The 19,054-nt window shown below is 33.7% G+C and overlaps 5 protein-coding genes across 8 annotated transcripts in view; 3 read left to right on the top strand and 2 right to left on the bottom strand.

Annotated features, from left to right (window-relative positions):
* Positions 1-1,300, top strand: part of LOC106639730 (protein Wnt-4) — a 130,134-nt gene extending 128,834 nt beyond the window's left edge. For both annotated transcript variants that reach the window (XM_089590014.1, XM_089590013.1), the window contains exon 7: positions 846-1,300. In XM_089590014.1, the coding sequence (XP_089446140.1) occupies positions 846-1,047 (202 nt within the window). In that variant the 3' untranslated portion in view covers positions 1,048-1,300. The remainder of the gene's footprint in view (positions 1-845) is intronic.
* Positions 1,301-7,236: 5,936 nt separating this feature from the next.
* LOC106639742 (UDP-glucuronosyltransferase 1A8) lies at positions 7,237-10,472 on the bottom strand. Its single transcript, XM_014353498.2, has 5 exons — positions 10,309-10,472; positions 9,585-9,968; positions 9,105-9,450; positions 8,774-9,029; positions 7,237-8,681 (listed from the first exon to the last, which is right to left on the bottom strand). Exons 2-5 carry the CDS (start codon positions 9,965-9,967, stop codon positions 8,176-8,178), a joined length of 1,491 nt encoding a protein of 496 aa, XP_014208984.2. The 5' UTR covers position 9,968; positions 10,309-10,472; the 3' UTR covers positions 7,237-8,175.
* Positions 10,473-11,544: 1,072 nt separating this feature from the next.
* Positions 11,545-13,568, top strand: Nup62 (nucleoporin 62). Of its 3 annotated transcripts, none has more exons than XM_014353493.2 (4): positions 11,545-11,665; positions 11,864-12,420; positions 12,575-12,818; positions 12,914-13,568. In XM_014353493.2, exons 2-4 carry the CDS (start codon positions 11,906-11,908, stop codon positions 13,274-13,276), a joined length of 1,122 nt encoding a protein of 373 aa, XP_014208979.2. In that variant the 5' UTR covers positions 11,545-11,665; positions 11,864-11,905; the 3' UTR covers positions 13,277-13,568. The 3 variants fall into 3 exon arrangements, with proteins under 3 accessions (XP_014208979.2, XP_089446239.1, XP_089446238.1); XM_089590113.1 differs by having other exon boundaries at positions 11,545-11,684; positions 11,873-12,420; XM_089590112.1 differs by having other exon boundaries at positions 11,545-11,684.
* Positions 13,508-15,700, bottom strand: rept (RuvB-like helicase 2 rept). The gene is made up of 2 exons (XM_014353491.2): positions 15,408-15,700; positions 13,508-15,128 (listed from the first exon to the last, which is right to left on the bottom strand). Exon 2 carries the CDS (start codon positions 15,116-15,118, stop codon positions 13,715-13,717), a length of 1,404 nt encoding a protein of 467 aa, XP_014208977.2. The 5' UTR covers positions 15,119-15,128; positions 15,408-15,700; the 3' UTR covers positions 13,508-13,714.
* Positions 15,701-16,634: 934 nt separating this feature from the next.
* Positions 16,635-18,322, top strand: LOC106639746 (endoplasmic reticulum-Golgi intermediate compartment protein 2). The gene is made up of 5 exons (XM_014353502.2): positions 16,635-16,827; positions 16,938-17,310; positions 17,406-17,656; positions 17,739-17,999; positions 18,112-18,322. Exons 1-5 carry the CDS (start codon positions 16,725-16,727, stop codon positions 18,300-18,302), a joined length of 1,179 nt encoding a protein of 392 aa, XP_014208988.2. The 5' UTR covers positions 16,635-16,724; the 3' UTR covers positions 18,303-18,322.
* The last annotated feature ends 732 nt before the right edge of the window (positions 18,323-19,054 follow it).

The following is a 19,054-nucleotide window of genomic DNA, read 5'->3' as shown; positions in this document are numbered from 1 at the left end:
ACTTCTACCCCGCAAAGAAAAATTTTTCTTTCATTTCCTGTAAAATTACTCCAATAAAATTTTAGTTTAGCCTTCTTTGGCCCCCTTCACACTTCTCTCGCCCCCGTATCTTCCCTCAAAATAAGGTAAAATTCTTTCGATTTCTCCGTTATTTTAATTGGGTTAAATATTAGTTTGTCCCCTTCAAACACCCCTCCGGTCTGATCCTTTTATTATAAGCTAATTAGTTTATTTTGTCTGTGATTACATGGGGTGACATTTTTTAAATGACCCCCTATGGCCTCTCCTCATTTTTGTAATACCTCTTGGCCTTTCTTTAAGCGTTACTCATTTTTATGACACCCTTTGGCCCCTCTCAGCTCCCCCTAATTTTTGTTATACTTAATGGCCCCATGATCCCCCCCTAATTTATATTATACTCTTGGCTCCACTAAGCCCCCCTCAACTCCCCATAATTTTTATAAAACTTAATGACCCATGACCCCCTCCTAACTTATATTATACTCTTGGCTCCACTTAGCCCCCTCAGCTTCCCCTAATTTTTATAAAACTTAATGATCCCATGACCCCCTCCTAACTTATATTATACTCTTGGCTCCACTAAGCCCCCCTCAATATTAGGTAAAACTATTTTAGTTTGTCCATTACGTTATTTGGTAAAATTTTTAACTCACCCCCCCCCTTCACCAAACGCACGCTTTTTTCAGCTATTATGGGGTAGCATTCTTTTCTTACTATCAAAAATAAAGTCTGATAGATCAAAAATATGAACATACTAAATGTAGGTATTAAGGGAAGCAAGTAGATCACTCATGCGGAAACATGATCGTTTAATCTGTTCGCAGGTTAGGTATTCCAGGTACGCGCGGTCGAGTGTGCAACCGCACGAGTCTAGGACTGGATGGTTGTCGACTGCTTTGCTGCGGCCGGGGTTACCAAACTCGCGTGCGCGACGTCATCGAGAAGTGCAACTGTCGCTTTGTCTGGTGCTGTGACGTCAAGTGCGAGATGTGCCGGCACACGCGTGAGGAGCACGTCTGCAATTAAATGAGTTAAATAATAGGTGGTGTCACCTGGTCTAAAGCGATCTTAACTAATATAAACTTGGAGGCCACGGTACCATCACCACCTGGCTAGCTAATGTGAATGTCTAGTATATTCTTATATCCTTATGCGACCGGGAGCGGAACGCAGTGTTAGAGCAACAAATTTCAATCACTGCCATGCTAAGTAAACGTAACGTGCCAGCTTACTCTTATAGGTTCTAATACACACATTTATCTTCAAGCCAACCATCAGAAATGTGAAACTAATTTTTGTTATTTTTTAAGTCTCTGAAGTATTTTTTATTTTTTTATCTCTGAATGTTTCGATTCTTTACTTTTTATTTTAAACATATCATAGCCGACTTTATAAATATTGAGAGTTTAGACCGAGCAAATTTGGCGTCAAGCTTTTCAAATGACTGAATTTCGGCTCTTGCAAATTGAGCAAATAATAACAAATTTACATTAATTACGCTTACTCAAGATGTCAAAAATGCTAAAAACACAGCGCTCATACAACCGCGTCGACACTGACACAAATATAACAATCAAAAACGAGATGTTTTGGAAAACAAATAAGTAAATACGACACATCGTCATATGCCAATGAAATGTATATATTAAAATTTTTTTACTTTCTCAATGTACTTATATATGTATATGTATATCGTAGTCGTGTATATATTTATAGATTTGCGTAAATTCAATGCTACAAGTGCTTGGTAATTTAGTGTCGATACTGTCGGCACCAGGAGCTCTTCCGTGGTACACACAAACATATAAATTAGATCATATGCATAAATTATTAAATAAATTATTTAATCATCGTATAAACATGTACCTTTAGCTTCTTGCATATATTACTAAAAGCTTACAATATGTATATTATTATAGATATTTATTTCACATCTATATTAACTTAAAAAAAAATTTTTTTTAACCTTGGACATTTTCTTGCACCCTTATGGAAGAAAAAAGGCATTATTTGGGGAGGGGGGGCACCCGAAATATTGAAATTACTCTTCAATTTTCAAGTAGAACTATGAATTTATATTCCAGCGACGTTTATTCTGACGACAGCGACAGCTCAGTGCAACGACTATTCAGTATTTCGATAACTAAATACGAGGCAGTTTATTTTGACTTTCCATTTATGCTGCTAACTGTCGGTATTCCGAACCCCTCCCTCCATTATTTATTATCCGCCACTGGTGCGCTCCAGAGATGAAATCTATTTTTTTTTTAACGCCTATGAATTGGGATTAATTTTTGCTGTTACTTTATTTATGTGCATGAATTAGCTTGCAAAAGAATCATGAACGTGCGAAAAAGTACCTTTTATTACATGCTTTTATTTAACTCGTCTACCTGTCTGAATATTCATAGTGGGGTAGCCAGAATTTTGTAATCACTTGTATTCACTTCTAGATTGTTTGAACTAAAAATATTGTTTTTTTATCATGGCTGAACATAAAATATAATGTAAATGCATTACAAAAAATTATACTTCCATGTAATTTTTGCAATTAAATAATGACATATTCTTAAGCTTAATCTGATGAGGCCATTAAAATTTGTCTGCCTATGTCGATATCGCGTCTTTCCATATTTGTTTCTCTCAACGAAATTTTGTAGGCTAAAAACTCTGGTTGGAAGTCAAACATAGCATGGACTGTTGAGCTCAACTGTAGATCAGAATTATATATTAAAACTTGAAATGAAAAAATTGTTCCAAAAACTAAAAAAAAAAAAAAATTTTTAACGAGCTTAAAAAAAAAACAATAAGATTTTTATCATACGCAGAATTAATTAAAGCAGGAGTCGCTAAGCTTTTATTCACAGCTATAAAGATGTATAGTATCGAAAGCTTAAATCAATTGATTAGCAAAATGATGATTGATTTGCTTCGTTCTAATGAATAATAAGTACACAGCGCTTTGAGTACTTTAGATAAAGATCCAAGTACCTAAATACACATATTTTATGATTATGAAGCTTCCCACAGTTATAATCGGTATGGGCAAACAAATCCACTCACAGTGTAGATTTATTTGATTTTTTTCTATTAAATAATTGTATATTTTTTAATAAAAACAATACACTCTGCGAGAAAAAATTTACTCTCTCTGTTACTTGGCTGACTACAGCGAGTGTTGCTTTTTTTACTTGGAAGGACCAAGTGTTGCTTGTTTTCTTTGAAGTGTAGCAATGTTTTGTCGATGGGTAGCAAATTTTGCTTCTTTTCTTCTCAATCATCAATACGTACGCTTTGACACTTCACCCAAATCAAGAGTGACAAACCGTTGCTTGTGGAGTGGGGTATGATTGGTTATTTCTGAGTTAATTATGGTATATAAAATGCAAGATTTTTAAGTGCCATAAGTAACAAGCTTTTAAGTCAATTAAGAATATTTTGTCCTATTGTATAAAGTCAATGTACTCCTTTGGAATTTAAAAAAATCGTAATCCCCCTTGTAAAACAGCTGATAATAAACAAGTTTTTTTTGCCAGTTAGGCAAAAATAAATTACAATTTTTCTAATATAAACTACCAAAATTGTTTAAAAAAATTATCGAGCAATGCTGTTAAATATAGTGAGACATAACCTAAAATATTTGATGCCCCCCGCCCCCCCCCCTCATTGGAACGCGCTCAACTCAACCTATGTCAATTACGATGATCAAAAATACTTGAAAAATCACCATATATTTAATACTAGGATTAATATTGATTTTTTGAAAAAATTATATTAAAAAAAATTGACAAAAACCATTCTTAAGATGTACCTTTACGGAAGATCGACGGTTTTTAAATTACAAGACTAATCATTTGAAGTGAACAAAGCAAACAATAATTTCTAAGAAAATCGAATGAAGTAGTCCTTAAGGTAGATTAGGTACTTCAAAAATACCTGGAAAAAGTCGATGAAACTCAGAGATTATGTTATAACAAAATATGTCAAATTCAGACCTCAAATAATAAAATTTATGTACAAACTGTTTTTTATGAAAAATTTATTAATGAGAAAAGTGTCAAAGCCAAAAATGCAAACAAATCCACTCATAGTGTAGATTTATTTGATTTTTTTCCATCAAACAATTTTATATTTTTTAATAAAAACAATAATAAAATAATAAAATTTATGTACAAACTGTTTTTTATAAAAAATTTATTAATGAGAAAAGTGTCAAAGCCAAAAATGCAAACAAATCCACTCATAGTGTAGATTTATTTGATTTTTTTCCATCAAACAATTTTATATTTTTTAATAAAAACAATAATAAAATAATAAAATTTATGTACAAACTTTTTTTAATAAAAAATTTATTAATGAGAAAAGTGTCAAAGCCAAAAATGTTAACGACCGAGATTTTTTTTAAGTCAAGAAAAAAGTGATCTAGAAACTCCCTCGTATGCAAAGATGTTAATAACATTAAAAGAAACGCTAATAATCGATTTTGACAATATTTTACGACTATTGAAGTGATTATAATACGTCGAATGGAGGATGTGACTAGGAGAAATAATTTTTGAGAGATTAACGCTGCTTATTAAAAAAAAATGTATATGCCTCTTAAATAATGCGCAATCAAGGCATTTTAACTGTGCCATTTTCTGTTTTGACACGTTTTTGTAGAAAAATAAAGCTTAACGCTGCAGATCGGCCATTTTTGAGTAGTTCGATATAAAAATTAGAAAACTAGAACAAAAACTCGTGAAATGTCCAAAAACTGATTGAAACTTAATTCACTCCCTTGAGTGTTCGAGTGATGGGAAGGGAGCTGAGAAAGACGTCTGCCACAATTATTGCTGTTTATTTCATTTTAAAGAAATTCAACTACTTAAAAATCAGTTGATATTTTTGTAAATTTTAACCCAACTTTGTGCATTTTGAAAGTTTTTCAATTCATTTTTAATACTGAATCATCTAAAAATGGCCGTCACTTGTCGCCAACTTCAAGCGTCTAATTTTATCTTCCCTAAAAACTACTGTTAAAAAACAAGAAAATTAACCATGAATCCGTTTGGATAAAATGTAACTTTTCTCAATTTTCCTAAACATCTTCTCATATCAAAGTAGCCAATCAATTTTTTCTATACCTATAGCAACTCCGGTATTTAAAAAATAATAAATTTTTTTTTTGTATACATCATCCCCTTTTCAATAACTGAAATACTGCCGACGTCCGTTGAAACAAATGCTTCAAATGAGTTGAAAACTTATACATATATAATATAATAGACATCAGGCACTTAGGGGTAATGCATTTCATGGCGTTTTATCGTTTTGACTCAGAATTATATTAATTTTGCTTGCTCAAGATTTTCAACCATCTCCTGGCTTGCTGTAAAAAACAGCGAAAAGGAATAATTTTTTCTAAAATTTTCTAGAGTTTTTCGCATTTTCACGGATTTTTTCACAATCAGTGATTAACCCATGTCAATATGACGCAAAAAATTTAGAAAATATAATTTATAGAGATGCTTGAGAAAACAACCTGATTCTTTGAGGAATTGATTCGTCAAAGTCTTAATTTTTATCATTTAAGTTTGCTACCCTACCAATCTGTATCGATACATGACTTAAATTTAGCTCATTCAATACAATAAAGTTATTCTCTTCTTGTTTGTATTGGGGCTTTTTTGAAGGAAAGTTTTTTTTATACTTCAAATAATTATTGAAATAAACTTAAATTGTCTAAAAATCATTCAATAATGAGGGAAAAAATGAAAAATCAGCTTCTGAACATGTAAAGAGGGAAAGAATGGCAAAAGAAATCTTGAGGTACATATAAAATATCATCTTTCAATCCAAATATCGAGTACATAATAAGTAGAACCAAGTTTTTCTTTAAGGCTTGTGGGATCTGAGAATAGGGTATTCTATATAATTGTGCTATCGAAGTATAATTTTTAGGGTTGAATTTTGTCAACAAATTGAAAATATTGTTTTTTTGACAAACAAAAAATTTTTTCTGATTCTTTGGCTCATTTCGATTAAAAATTATGCACAATTTATACTAATAATATAAACTCTTTTCTCCGAAAAAAATCATTAAGTCTTAGCAAACACGTTTTTTAAAGGTTTTTCATTTCTAATGACATAAAGCTTGGTTTATTGATTTGAACTCTAAACCTTTTAAATTAACAAAAAACATCGTACTTCAATGTATTTTAATAATATACCTATGAACTTTTGCTTATTATTGTATGTTATTTTTATCCAACTAGCTTGACAAAATCGTAAGTATGCCCTTTTATTGGGATCGTGTAAGCTCTTTGCAACATAATACATCTTTGCACAAAAGTTTGGTCACCTAGACGGACCCACCAAGATTATGTAAATGTATTTTGGTTAGCTGAACATGATTTTTGATGGTGGGTTACCGTCTTAGTGATAAGTTTTATGGTCTATTTTGGACAAAAAGTTTTATTTGAAGGATTTTTGTAAAATATATACTAAACTAAAAAAATCGCCAAATTCTCAAAAGTGCGTTTTTACAATTTTTGATATCTTTGGTATTTTACAAATATAAATTTTTTAAAATTAATTTTTTTCTCAGTGATCACTACATTCCAAATTTTTGACATCGTATGATACTAGGATATAATTGTTTAGTTTCCGCTCGTATACAGAAACAAGAGGTTTTCAGTTTAAATTAGTTAATCGAGCTTCATGTTACAAGGGGTCAACAACCTTATGAATGAATTTTCCAAAACTTTGCGATTTTTTTTTTTTTAAACATTTTTGTTACACTGACAGTAACAGTTCTTACGAAACCATTATGGACATTAAAATTTTTTACTTCACCGCTCAATAATTTGATTACTGAATTTACAATAATCCACCACTAAAAGCGCTATTACTTCTAGACAGCATATTATAAATGGCGTTCTTACTTCAAGCAAACTAAAGATTTTGTTAATTTTTGTACAGTTATTGTTTCAAGAAAGTTCATTATTATTTATATTCCACATTATTGTACTTTGAAGTTGCAAATATAAATTACAAAATATTACAAACAAATAAAAAAAAAAATTAATAATTAAGGCAGCGCTTATCTCGTCCGATCAACAGATAATCGTGATATCTATGACAATTGTAACAGTAGTAGAATTAATTAAAAACATTAATCTTTATTAGCCATAGATGATATAAGACACTCAAATAAAACTGCCAAATGCGACACGAGTGCTATGATTTGGTCTTATTTAGGTAAGATAAAATAAAATTGAAGAATGGGTGAGTGTCCATTAGCAAATATATTTATAAATGTATTTGAAGAAAAAGAATGAAAACGACTGTCTCTAGCTCCACGTTTACAGGTATAATGAAGTACTTACTCAAGCTCGAGAGTCAGTCAGAACGTCCGAACGAGCGAGTACTCGACAATGTTGTGACTATTGATACAAAAGCGCAGTATTCAAAAATTGTAATTTATTTTCCCCATTAAAAAATCGTAATATATAAATATATACATATACATATAATATAGATAGATTTATATTTGCGTACATAGATATATAGTATTGCAATCAAAATTTTTTTATCGTTATAAAAAACTAAGCTATCTGTAAAAATGCTCGAATTAGTTTTTGGTAAGAGCATAATTATTAGTATTTATGTGTATGCATGAATTGTATACCTATATACATGTGTTTATAAATACTTCTTGTGAAAAAGCACACATTTGTTTATTTATTCATTCACCCCATTTAAACATAACTATGTAAGTCAGTTGTTAGCTGTTACATGCTGTACAAAAAATGTCTTTTATTTTACAGGCACATTTATAAGCCTTATTAATAATTGAGATATAATAGGTAAGAGATTAGTCCGTTTGACTCTTTTGATCTCAAAATACTAAGGAGCAGAACCTGTGTCTTAAACTAATACACCTTTGGCAATGGTTTGTTTTTTAATATTGATGAAGTTTACAAGGCATCTGCAAAATCTCATTGATAAATGAAAAGTAGTATTTTTATAACTAATGACTTCTTAAATGATCAAAAATTTAAAAAAAACCGTCAATGAGAACACGTAAAAGTCACACGAGTAAAATTAGGGTAAAAATAAAAAATAATTTAGAGAGAATAGAATGGAAAATAGGATCTCATGAATTTCAAATTACTTTTTATGTTTTTTTTTGTGGTCAAATTTTTTCTTACCGATGTCTCTAAATTGAATACTGAAGTAAAATAGAACGCTGAGCATAATGGCAAAAAAGAATCCCAAAAGAGCTCCAATAATGACTTGGAGAGTCTCATTGTACGTTGACACTTTTTTTGGCAGCAAAAGATTTTTACTTTCGCCATAATGACGAGCTGTGTAGCCCAACCAGAACTGGATGCGATCCATGGCATGACTGGAGCGGTCACGTATAGCTTGCGATGCAGAACGAGCATTTTCACGATAATGAGTGCTTTGATGAATTTCCTTGACGACATTGGCAACGTTATCTGATACCACACTGGATTCAAAAATATATCCAAATCCCAGCTGATGTGCCCTTAAAGCATTGCGCTGTTCGTCTAGTTTACGAGGGAAGCAGACCATTGGTGTACCATGGAATGCACTTTCGAGAAATTCCGAGTCCGTACAATGGCATAGAACTAATCTGGTACGTGGGTAACCTGAGAGGCAACAGTTATATTATTTTCAAAAGAAAATTTTTTTACAGAACTTGTTTTATGAGGTTGAAAGTAATCAAACGTAAAATAATCACCTATGATATCCTGTCGATCCACGTTCCTGTGAATGAAAAGATTGCTTGGTTTGTCTTTGTCCGATTTTGTATTCTTATTCTTCCACATCACAGCCAGTCCTTGCCTATTATTTGGTAGTTTTTGGGCAAGATCATAAACTAATGCCTCATGATTTTCATCCAGGAGCACAGCAATTGTACCAGTTCTAAATTCAATCAATTCCTTTTGAAGATCAGCAGGTAGTGGTTGGGGTCCTCTGCAGTGATGGCAGCCAATCTGTAAAAATGGTTTTCAAAATATTGAGTCAGAAATTTTACCTGGTAATTAAATAACCCTAGGATGAGCACATACTTCAGCCACCAATTGAGTCAAGGGTGAATAATTATTCCTCAAAATTGGATCTGCACCCCACAAGACGAGTTGCACGTTTGAGTAGAGATTAGACAGTGGAATAGTGGCCTGAGATAATTTTTCGAGCAACATTTTCTGAGTAGGCACCACGTATTTGTTTTCTATGTTGTACACAAAAAATCTCAAATTGAGACTTTCAATGAAACTTTGTACAAAATTGAGCTCGTGAACCGGTAAAGCCATTCCTGTTTTGGTAAATGCGTAAAATTCTTCATAGTGGCCACGAGCCCAAATCACAGGAATCGAGTGTATGGAAAGCGTCCAGGGTAGCAAACAAGCATCGTGCCTGCAATAGATTAAAACATCTAGTTCAGGCTGGAGATAACAATTTGTAATTACTTATAGTGCAATCGAAAACAAGTTTAAGTATACTTGATCTCAAACATTAGCTTACTTAACAATTATCTCAGACAATATTACCTGACTCCTGGAAAGATGACAAAGGTGGGCTGCATCTTCTGAGCATACTGCATCACATTGATGTCAGAAATTAAACTATCGCAGAGCTTCACAGCTCGATCATCGTCATCACCAGCTCCCAAGCTGGTATTATTGATACTTATCAGCTCAACGCCATTGAGATTTTCATAGCGCTCGTAGCTAGCACCAGACGAGGATACAACAAGTGTGGTCTCGATGCCGAGACCTGAGATTGTGTTGGCCAGTAGGGACAAGTCGTAGACATCTTCAAAGGCGACGATCAGGGCCAACTGCGGGGGTGTGAGCAGAGAGGAGGCCACGCTGTTGTGCAGGAGTTGCAAGAGCAAGGCTGCGCCAAGAAGGCTCCGGGCAAGGTACAACATGCTGTTTAGTATAAAAATATATCATGGAACCTTTACTGTTTAAAAATTAGTTTTATTACGTAGGTATTTCTTATTTTGTTAGTAAGTACCTAAAAAATGCTTTTAAAATGCAAAAGAAAGAGAAATTCCATTACAAATCAGACCAAGTATTTACAACACAGTCGGCCCTGTTAATAAAAGTAAGTAGTTCCCTTGTGCACGCGTGATAGGAGCTAAGAGGCCAAAAAAACAGTGCGCGCTTCAGTCCGTACTCACTAATTTGATATCATGTTAAAATATTACAAAAGGACAGAGACAAACTTAGGAATTTTAAAACTCAAGTACCGCAGTCTTATACTTACATAAATTAATTTTTAAAATTCACAACATAGCCAAAAACTGAAGTAACAGATTAGATCGCGATCGTGTCTTATGTCTCATCGTTCATCGTAGTACAAAATCACCGGCGTAATTTTTTTCCACCAATGCGCTGCAGCTGCAGAAATAAACATTGCAGGAGAGAAAAACAGTGCATTGCATGTTGATGTAATATACCTATAGGTATTATCTTTTCGGAGCTGCCACAGAACTACCGCGAAAGGATCTGCGGTCGCGCGTGGTAAGTGGTAAGATAAAAAACACACACATAAACAAGGTAAGTTGAAAACGTTATATGGATGATTCCACCATAACTGACTTATGTTTTGCACCCGTAAACCAGAGAAAAACCGATAACATTCGAAAATAAAATAATGTTTACATATATATATTTTTTTTTATCATAACCAATATATATGTATCATATGATTCATCATAAGTAAAAAACAATAAATTTACGTCTGATCATGGGGATGGCAACACCAAAACGGACGGACTAAAGTATTTTCTACAAAGTTTTAATAAAAATAATTAACTAATTTTTTTTTTCAATTTGTATGTAAAAATTGTAAAATACTTCAGTCCCACGTCCCACCGTTGTGGTGTTGCCATCCCGATAGTAGGACATGGTAATATGTTCAATCGTGTCCTGGTTACGATAAAAAAATGAAACATTTATTTTCAAAGGTTTTATCTGATTTTACGGGCCCTATTAGATTTATATATAGCTCTGGTTTCTATTGTACATCTTTAATAGGAAAGAAATGTTTTGATGGTCAAATTTACAGAAAAGAGCGTCGAAAAATCTCCTTTGCCTTTTACAAAATGTTTAAAATTTTTATAGTCAGGTTTTTTAAAACGATTTTTAAAGTCATTTTGAGCCAGTTCCGGCGGAATCTTTCATGTATATTTTATAATAACACTTGTAGTTATAAGATAAGTAGCGAGATGAGAGATGATGATGTTCTGACATTCATCTACACTCCTTAATTCTCCTCGAAAGTTTGCCTATTTTATTGCAATGTCCAGTCTGATGTTGCCTATTTAACTTATCGTAGAAATTAAGTAGGTCCACAAGATTTTAATACATTAAATTCGATGATACAAACACTATTGGCAATAATGGCAATTAGTTTAGAAAAAAAGCTTTCATTCTCACTATTTACATAGTTTAGATCAGCTGATTTGTTTAGTTTTACCTACCTTCACCTCACCTTTCGGCCTGCTATCCTCACCTCATTGCAGCTCGTTGCGTAGTGTAAAGTGCGTATAAACCCTCCAAAAAGTTGACTCTGCTTCTGACGAAAAGTATTTGTTTACAGCGAAATAATATAATACCAAGTAATTAACAATCTTTCGGGTATGTTCTTCTCTAGATTATTAAATTAATTCCTTATAAAAGTACAGCTCTACGAATAGAGCACGTTCAATACTAAATAAATAAATTTTTTTAACCTCAAAATAAGGGGCTTAATAATATAAATAATACACATTCATTAATTTTTAGTGTTAGTGTTAATAGTTGCTAGTTTTACATAGTACTTCCAGGATTGCTTTTCGTAATCAGTCAAACAAGCAAAAATGGCTTTCAACCTAGGGGGTGGCACACCAGCAAACACAGCGACGACAGGCTTCAGTTTGCTAAACAATCCCGCCAACACTACGTCAAACTTCAATCTGAGCACAACAACCACCACAACTGCTAGTGGATTCAATTTGGGTGGTGCACCATCCACTGGAACCACTGGATTCAGCCTGGGAGGCTCCTCAGCTCCTGCAAGCACTGGTTTTAATTTGGGAGGTGTACCTGCAGCCACAGCTAGCACAGGATTTAGTTTTGGAACTCCCTCTACAGCTGCCACATCTAGTACAACACCTAGTTTGGGTGTTGCTGCAGCTTCAGGAACTCCAGCCAGCACTGGATTCAATCTTGGAGGCTCCACAGCAGTAGGAACAACTAGCTTTAGTCTAGGTGGTACTGCTCCAGCAAACACTGCTGCTTCTTCACTTACTTTGGGCAAAACCACTTCTATATCGACTCCCACTATTGCTTCTGCAATCAGTCAACCTCAAACTTCTTTGGGCGCCACCACAACGTAAGTACTGTGTGCGCTTCCATTAGCAATTTAGTATGCATGTTACTGTAATGTAACCCAACTTTTGGATCTCTGGTAATCTAACAGAATTTCAATAAATATTCCGTATTAGATAGGTACTCTCTGCTTAACGACAAATTTTTGTTTTCAACAGTGTCAGTACTTCTTCGGCCAGTAAGCCATCAGGTGCAATAAACTTTTGTCAATTGGAAGAATGTATAAATAAATGGACACTTGAATTGGAAGAGCAAGAAAAAGTTTTTGTTAATCAAGCGACGCAAATTAATGCTTGGGATAGACTACTCATAGCCAATGGAGAAAAAATTATCACCTTAAATCAAGAAGTGGAAAGAGTCAAATTGGAGCAACAACAACTTGAGCATGAGCTTGATTATGTGGTCAATAATAATTTTTTTTACTCCATAAAAATGTTTTTTTTTTTCCATAATCACGAAAAAATCTAATCATTTAAAATAACGTTTACAAATTTTAGGTTGGCCAGCAAAAAGAACTACAAGACTGTTTGGTGCCTCTTGAAAAAGAACTTTCGACTCTATCAGTAACAGATCCAGAGCGAGAATACACGTACCGTTTAGCAGAAAATATTGATACACAGTTAAAACAAATGTCTGAGGACCTCAAGGAGATCATAGAACACCTGAATGAGGCAAATCGTGCACAAGACTCCAGTGATCCAATAGTTCAAATCGTAAAAATTCTAAATGCACACATGAATAGTTTACAGTGGCTGGTTCAAAGAACAAATTTATTGAGTTCGAAAATACAGCAAGTCGATCAGATGCATCAAAGCTTTAGGCAGGAAAATGAAAGGACCTTCAGTTTAGCCTATAATTAAACATTTCCATCAGTAATATTTAAATTGAAGTTCTGTATTTTTGAAAGAAAAAAATATTGTTCTTGTACAATTACTATTATTTTTTAATTGAGAGTCCGTTGATATTTTTAATAAAATTTATTGTAAGGAGGTATCTACTTTTCTACTTGCAACACATAATTAACGTTATACAATAAAAAAATTTTTTATAGAGAAACAGTATCGTAGTAAATATGTGTGACACACGATTCATTGACACTCCATAGCTTTATTTATTTGTAACCGAATGAATGAAAAATGTTAACATTATTAGTCCGACATAGAAACTTATTACTAGTTGTACAGACATACTTTGTACTGAATTATCTTTTGTTGGAGTCTAAAAAAATATAAAAATTTTATCTTAAGTGTTAAAATCAAATTTAAGTATGCATGAAAGTCAAAATCTTCACTAAATAACTAAGCAACGTCCATAGCTTGTTCTTTGTCTTTACCCTTTCCTGCTGCATTAAATACAAACAAATCAGCTTCCTGATCTTCCAAATACTGAGAAGACCTAGATTCGTCAATGAAGAGCACATAAGCGCGTTTGACGTCCTCTACACCCACTTCCATTTTTTTATTTTTGCGGCATATAATGGAAGAAGTGGTGATTAACTGGATAGCGTATCGTAACGACGTGTCCATGGCAACACGCGTAAGGATCGTCAGAGCATCGCTGGACATCTCACAGTCTTCCTCTTCGCACCTGATCTTTAGGATCTCTTTGACTTCATCTTCGCTGTACGCGACGGTTGGAACAATGATCATGCGATCGAGCAGGTCGATTGGAATGCCATGTGGGCTTTCGTAGTTTGTGCCTCGTATTTTGGTGATGCCTCTGTTTGTAGCCATGATAACGACAGGTGCCATTTCATTTTCCAGAGCGCGGTTGAGAAATGAAAAACATTCTATGTCCAACATGTGCACCTCGTCAATGAAAAGCACTCCAGGTACGATCTCAGCCTTGCCCTCCTCTCGCCACTCGGCCACTTTGGCATTTATCTGTTCCCTAACTTCTGTCTTGATCTCTCCGGTGTCTCCAGAGAACAGGGCTAGGAAACCGTGAGTCCTGCTGTTGATAACATCTACCTCGTGGAGAGTCACGGTATGGACTACTTCCTTCCGTTTTTGCAGCTCCCCTTCGGGACATTGGACAAAACGGGTCTGCGGCCCGGTCGCATCGTAATCGCGAGCCCTCGTGAACGAGCGCCCCAACTTGTTGATTTTTCCAGTGGCCTTGTCTATCGTTACAACATCCCCAGCTTGGACCTTCTCTTTGATCAGACACTCGATCATTTTGTTTCCCAAGTCATAGATCGTCTCCATCTCTGTCGTTTTCAATGTTAGCTTGCCAACCTTGGCTCCCACTCCAGTTACTGGTCTATCAACTTGGATTTCTACGACCTCGCCTTCAATGATCTCAGTTTCTTCTTTGATTCTGACGCCTATTGATTTTCTTATAGCCTGAGTCAGGGCTTCAGTTTTGCTCATTTCAAGCGAGTAAATTTCAGAGCCAGCCATCAGCGTAAATGGAGTATCTGCGCCTAGAGACTGGGCCAATCCCAAGGCTATTGCAGTTTTCCCAGTTCCTGGATGTCCAGCCAACAGTATGGCTCTGCCGGCTATCTTGGCTTGCTTGATCATTTCTAATATAATACCAGTGGCACGTCTTGCTTTGGTTTGACCGACCAATCCTTGTGAAACATTTCGAGCCTCGAGACTGTCATCAAGGCCTAGGCCACGTATGTGTGAGTGTGCACCTATTCGCTCGATCCTCGTTATTTCTCTGACTTCATGAACCTTGGACGCTGCAATCGACATCTTCTCGTACCTATTGATAAAGATGAAAAGTTGTGGTTAATACTCACTCAATCACAATGTAGTTTTCTGGCAATTTATGAAGCAAAATATAGAATACGTCAAGCTTGCGATTTTATTCCTGTAATATCTATATAGGAAATGCTTTATTACTATACAGATACTCAAAATTCCAACTACTGTTTGGTCAGGATTAGTTTTACATTTATGTTAAATATAAAGCATATATGCTTGCCAATATATATTGATTCAAAACAACTACAATACTAAAAAAAAAAAAAAAAATACTTACAGAGAGTAAAAGATCTTTAACTCAAAAAATTGTTAAGTTTTCACGTAGTGCATGTGTATTAACGACGCCTTCGCGGTTGCCCGGTTTCCGTCTAAACAATATTATAACCTTACTCTTCATGCAATGCTGCAATTTGACTTCAATACCACATTCCCGGCATTAAGGAATAAAACATACTAAAGCCTCATTCACGAGCTTGAAATGATATATAAAACTCATAGAGCTCGCGCGTGGATAGCGAACTTGTGGATCTGATTAATTGGGATTGGCCCCATATCACTAGCGCCACTGCCCTAGGTTAATTTTCATAAAGTGGTGAGTTTCAAAAACGGTGAGAGAAGGCTCATGGGGTGTGTTCCAGTAACGCTCTCTGACAACTTAATTATGTCTTACGATATCTTGCGTCATGTTTAAGTTGTCGATAAGTTGTCGGAGAGCGCTACTGGAACACACGGATGACTGTCAGCGCCACCAGCTTTTCTATATATGCTTACACGTACACGTTGTGGCGTGATTCCAAAGTTTCGAGAGAAGGCTCTCAAGGGCCGATCCCATTTTTCCCATATCACCAAGAGAGAGAGAGAGAGAGAGAGAGAGAGTTGAGGCCTGAGGGTGTATATTCATTCTAGTTAATGAGGGTATTTTGAAGTAGTGCCATGTAGTCAATTTTATAAGCCAGCCGCAATATAGACCAAGATATGAAACGATACTGGATAAAACAGATGTCTATGACTTTATAAAAACCATAGTTGCAGTAATTTTCAGATTGAATTAAGTGGGGAAAATGACCTTTCCGCACCACTCATCTAACGCTAATCTTATCTAAAAATTCATTATTTATCTTAGTTATAAGTAAATTGTACGTGGTTTGAAAAGCGCTCTGACCTTAGAGCATGTACATGTATAGGTATACATATGTATATGCTCTAAGCTTACACCGTGGGTTCCAAATTCCGAGCAAAAGTCTCGAGCGAATGTAGTGAACAAGTACCTAAGTAATTGTTTACCTTTTAGTATTCTCCTCTGACTTTGACACGTACGGAGAATTTTTTTTTAGATTTAAATTGTTAGATACGTGAGATACTTCTTACTATAATATACTCTAAATATATTATGAGTGTTGAGAAAAACTTAAAAATGTTAACAGACTATAATTTTTAAAATTATAGTTAACAGTGACAATAGCTAACAGAGGCTTTTTCTTTAAATATTGGTGTATGTTAATTGGTTAATAATGTTACCGTTTTATGGCTGTTTATAAAAAATAATTTTTTTCATTTATTGTTAATGTAAAACAAATCTTTTAATTTAAAAACTATGATTCGAAAAAGAAATATAAGTTTTAAGGCTGTGAAAGAATTAGATGCATTCCCTAAAATAGCCGAAGATTACAGAAAACAGTCAGTTGTTGGTGGTACATGTAAGCAGCAATCTGTTTCTTTATATGTAGCTTTATTTACTTTTGATTTCAAGCTTGAGCAGTATCATTGGTACTGTACACCTAATATCATTTATAATCTTATATTTTAGTTTCCATAGCGAGTGTCTGTATCATAGTTTATCTGATATATTCAGAGACAGCCTACTTCTTGGATAGTAAACTGCTATTCAAATTTGAACCGGACACTGACTATGATAACCGATTGCAAATGAATATAGATTTAACTATCGCAATGCCATGTAGTCGTGTTGGTGCTGATGTCCTGGATTCTACAAATCAAAATTTAATTACTAGAGACACCCTTAAAGAAGAAGACACATGGTGGAATTTGACACCAGATCAGCGAGCTCACTTTGAAGCTCTTAAACACATGAATTCTTATCTTAGAGAAGAATATCATGCAGTCCATGAACTTTTATGGAAGTCTAACCGACCGACTTTTTACAGTGAAATGCCAAAGAGGTATAGATTGAACAAGCATTATATGAAAATCTTATAAGTAATATCTAGTATTTTTAATTAATATTTAAATATTTCAACACCTATTTGCTTCACAGACATGACATACCAAGTTATGCACCAAATGCATGCCGTATTTATGGGAGCTTAGATATAAATAAGGTGGCAGGAAACTTCCACGTTACTTCTGGCAAGTCACTCAATCTTCCCAGAGGTCATATTCATATTTCTGCATTTCTATCTGACCATGATTATAATTTTACGCATAGAATAAACCGTTTCTCTTTTGGCAAGCCTAGTCCAGGAATAGTTCATCCATTAGAAGGTGATGAAAAAATTACCAATGACAGTAAGTTCAAATTCATATTTAGTATTTTAACATCATTACAGAAACTAATCTAATATCACTCCTTCGTAAAAATTTTTTTCAGATATGATGTTATTTCAATATTTTATTGAAGTTGTCTCTACTGATATAAATATGCTGATGCACAAGTCAAAAACCTATCAGTACAGTGTCAAAGACTATCAGAGACCTATTAATCACGATAAAGGTTCTCATGGTATACCTGGTATATTCTTCAAGTACGATACTAGTGCATTAAAAATTAAGGTGACACAGGAACGAGAGTCCATAGGTCAATTTCTTGTAAAATTATGTGCTACTGTAGGTTGCATATTTGTAACCAATGGTTAGTAACATTAGGTGTACCATTTTTTTTTTTTTTTTTTTTTTTTTTTTTTTTACTTTCTTAATTTTGTGGGCTCACTTTAATTTTTCTAAATAATTTTTTTTCTTTTCAGGTATACTTAACAACTTTGTACAAATCATGTGGCACGTAATTTGTTGTAAATTTTTAAACAGCGAAGAAAAAAAGTTTTATGAAAAAATAAGCATAGACAATAATGCAAAAAATGTTGTTAGTTCATCAAATTCGATAAATGTCACTACTCAAGGAAATATTGGCAGTGGAAGTAATCTTACAAAACCGTAATGTAAAAAAAAAGAGAGAAAAATCATCATGTCATAAAAATCATGTTATCATGTTATAAAAATTATGTCATCAATACTCTTGTCTCTACAATCTTTTGAAAATATTTAGTAAGCCTAGTTGTTTCTAATCCCGTGCCTTAAGTCGCTTCAATATTTATCGATATCTTTATTATTTTTGAATTAAGAATCATATGATATTATGTAAATATTTCAAATGACAAATATTAAATATTGTCCAACAAAAATTATAGGACTAAACCATATTTTTAAAGTGACTATAATTATACCTGGATTCAATAAATATTAGTATAACTAATTTAGTGCAACATAAAAATTAAGAAATGAAAAGTATTAATAAAAAGTTAAGAGCTAAGTAATTGGTAGAGATTTTTTTTTTTTTAATACCTACTACGATTCATTCGAGAAATCACTAGTTTCTCAGCAGACTATTAAATGATTTTATAGAAATTCTACTCAAAATATTCTTAATTATTATTGTTATTATCATTATTATTATTATGAATATTATCATTATTATTTATCCCAGGAATCAAACTAGTACTTTTTATACTAAAGATATCTAAAGACCAAGTTTCTTGAACGCATTATATTTTATTGTTTAGGTGGTAGTCTTATTGAAGTATTGTTTCTAGAAAATAATCACAGAAAAACATCATTGCTTTTTTTCAATTAAATGGTGTAAAACGATTTTTCAGCCATTTAGGAACGATTATTGGCGACTAAATCGTTGAG

Source organism: Copidosoma floridanum, unplaced genomic scaffold (genome assembly GCF_036245765.1).
Source record: "Copidosoma floridanum isolate Cflo_tuat_1 unplaced genomic scaffold, Cflo_Japanese_pri ptg000011l, whole genome shotgun sequence".
Taxonomy (NCBI): domain Eukaryota; kingdom Metazoa; phylum Arthropoda; class Insecta; order Hymenoptera; family Encyrtidae; genus Copidosoma; species Copidosoma floridanum.
This window is presented reverse-complemented; position numbering and strand designations above follow the sequence as displayed.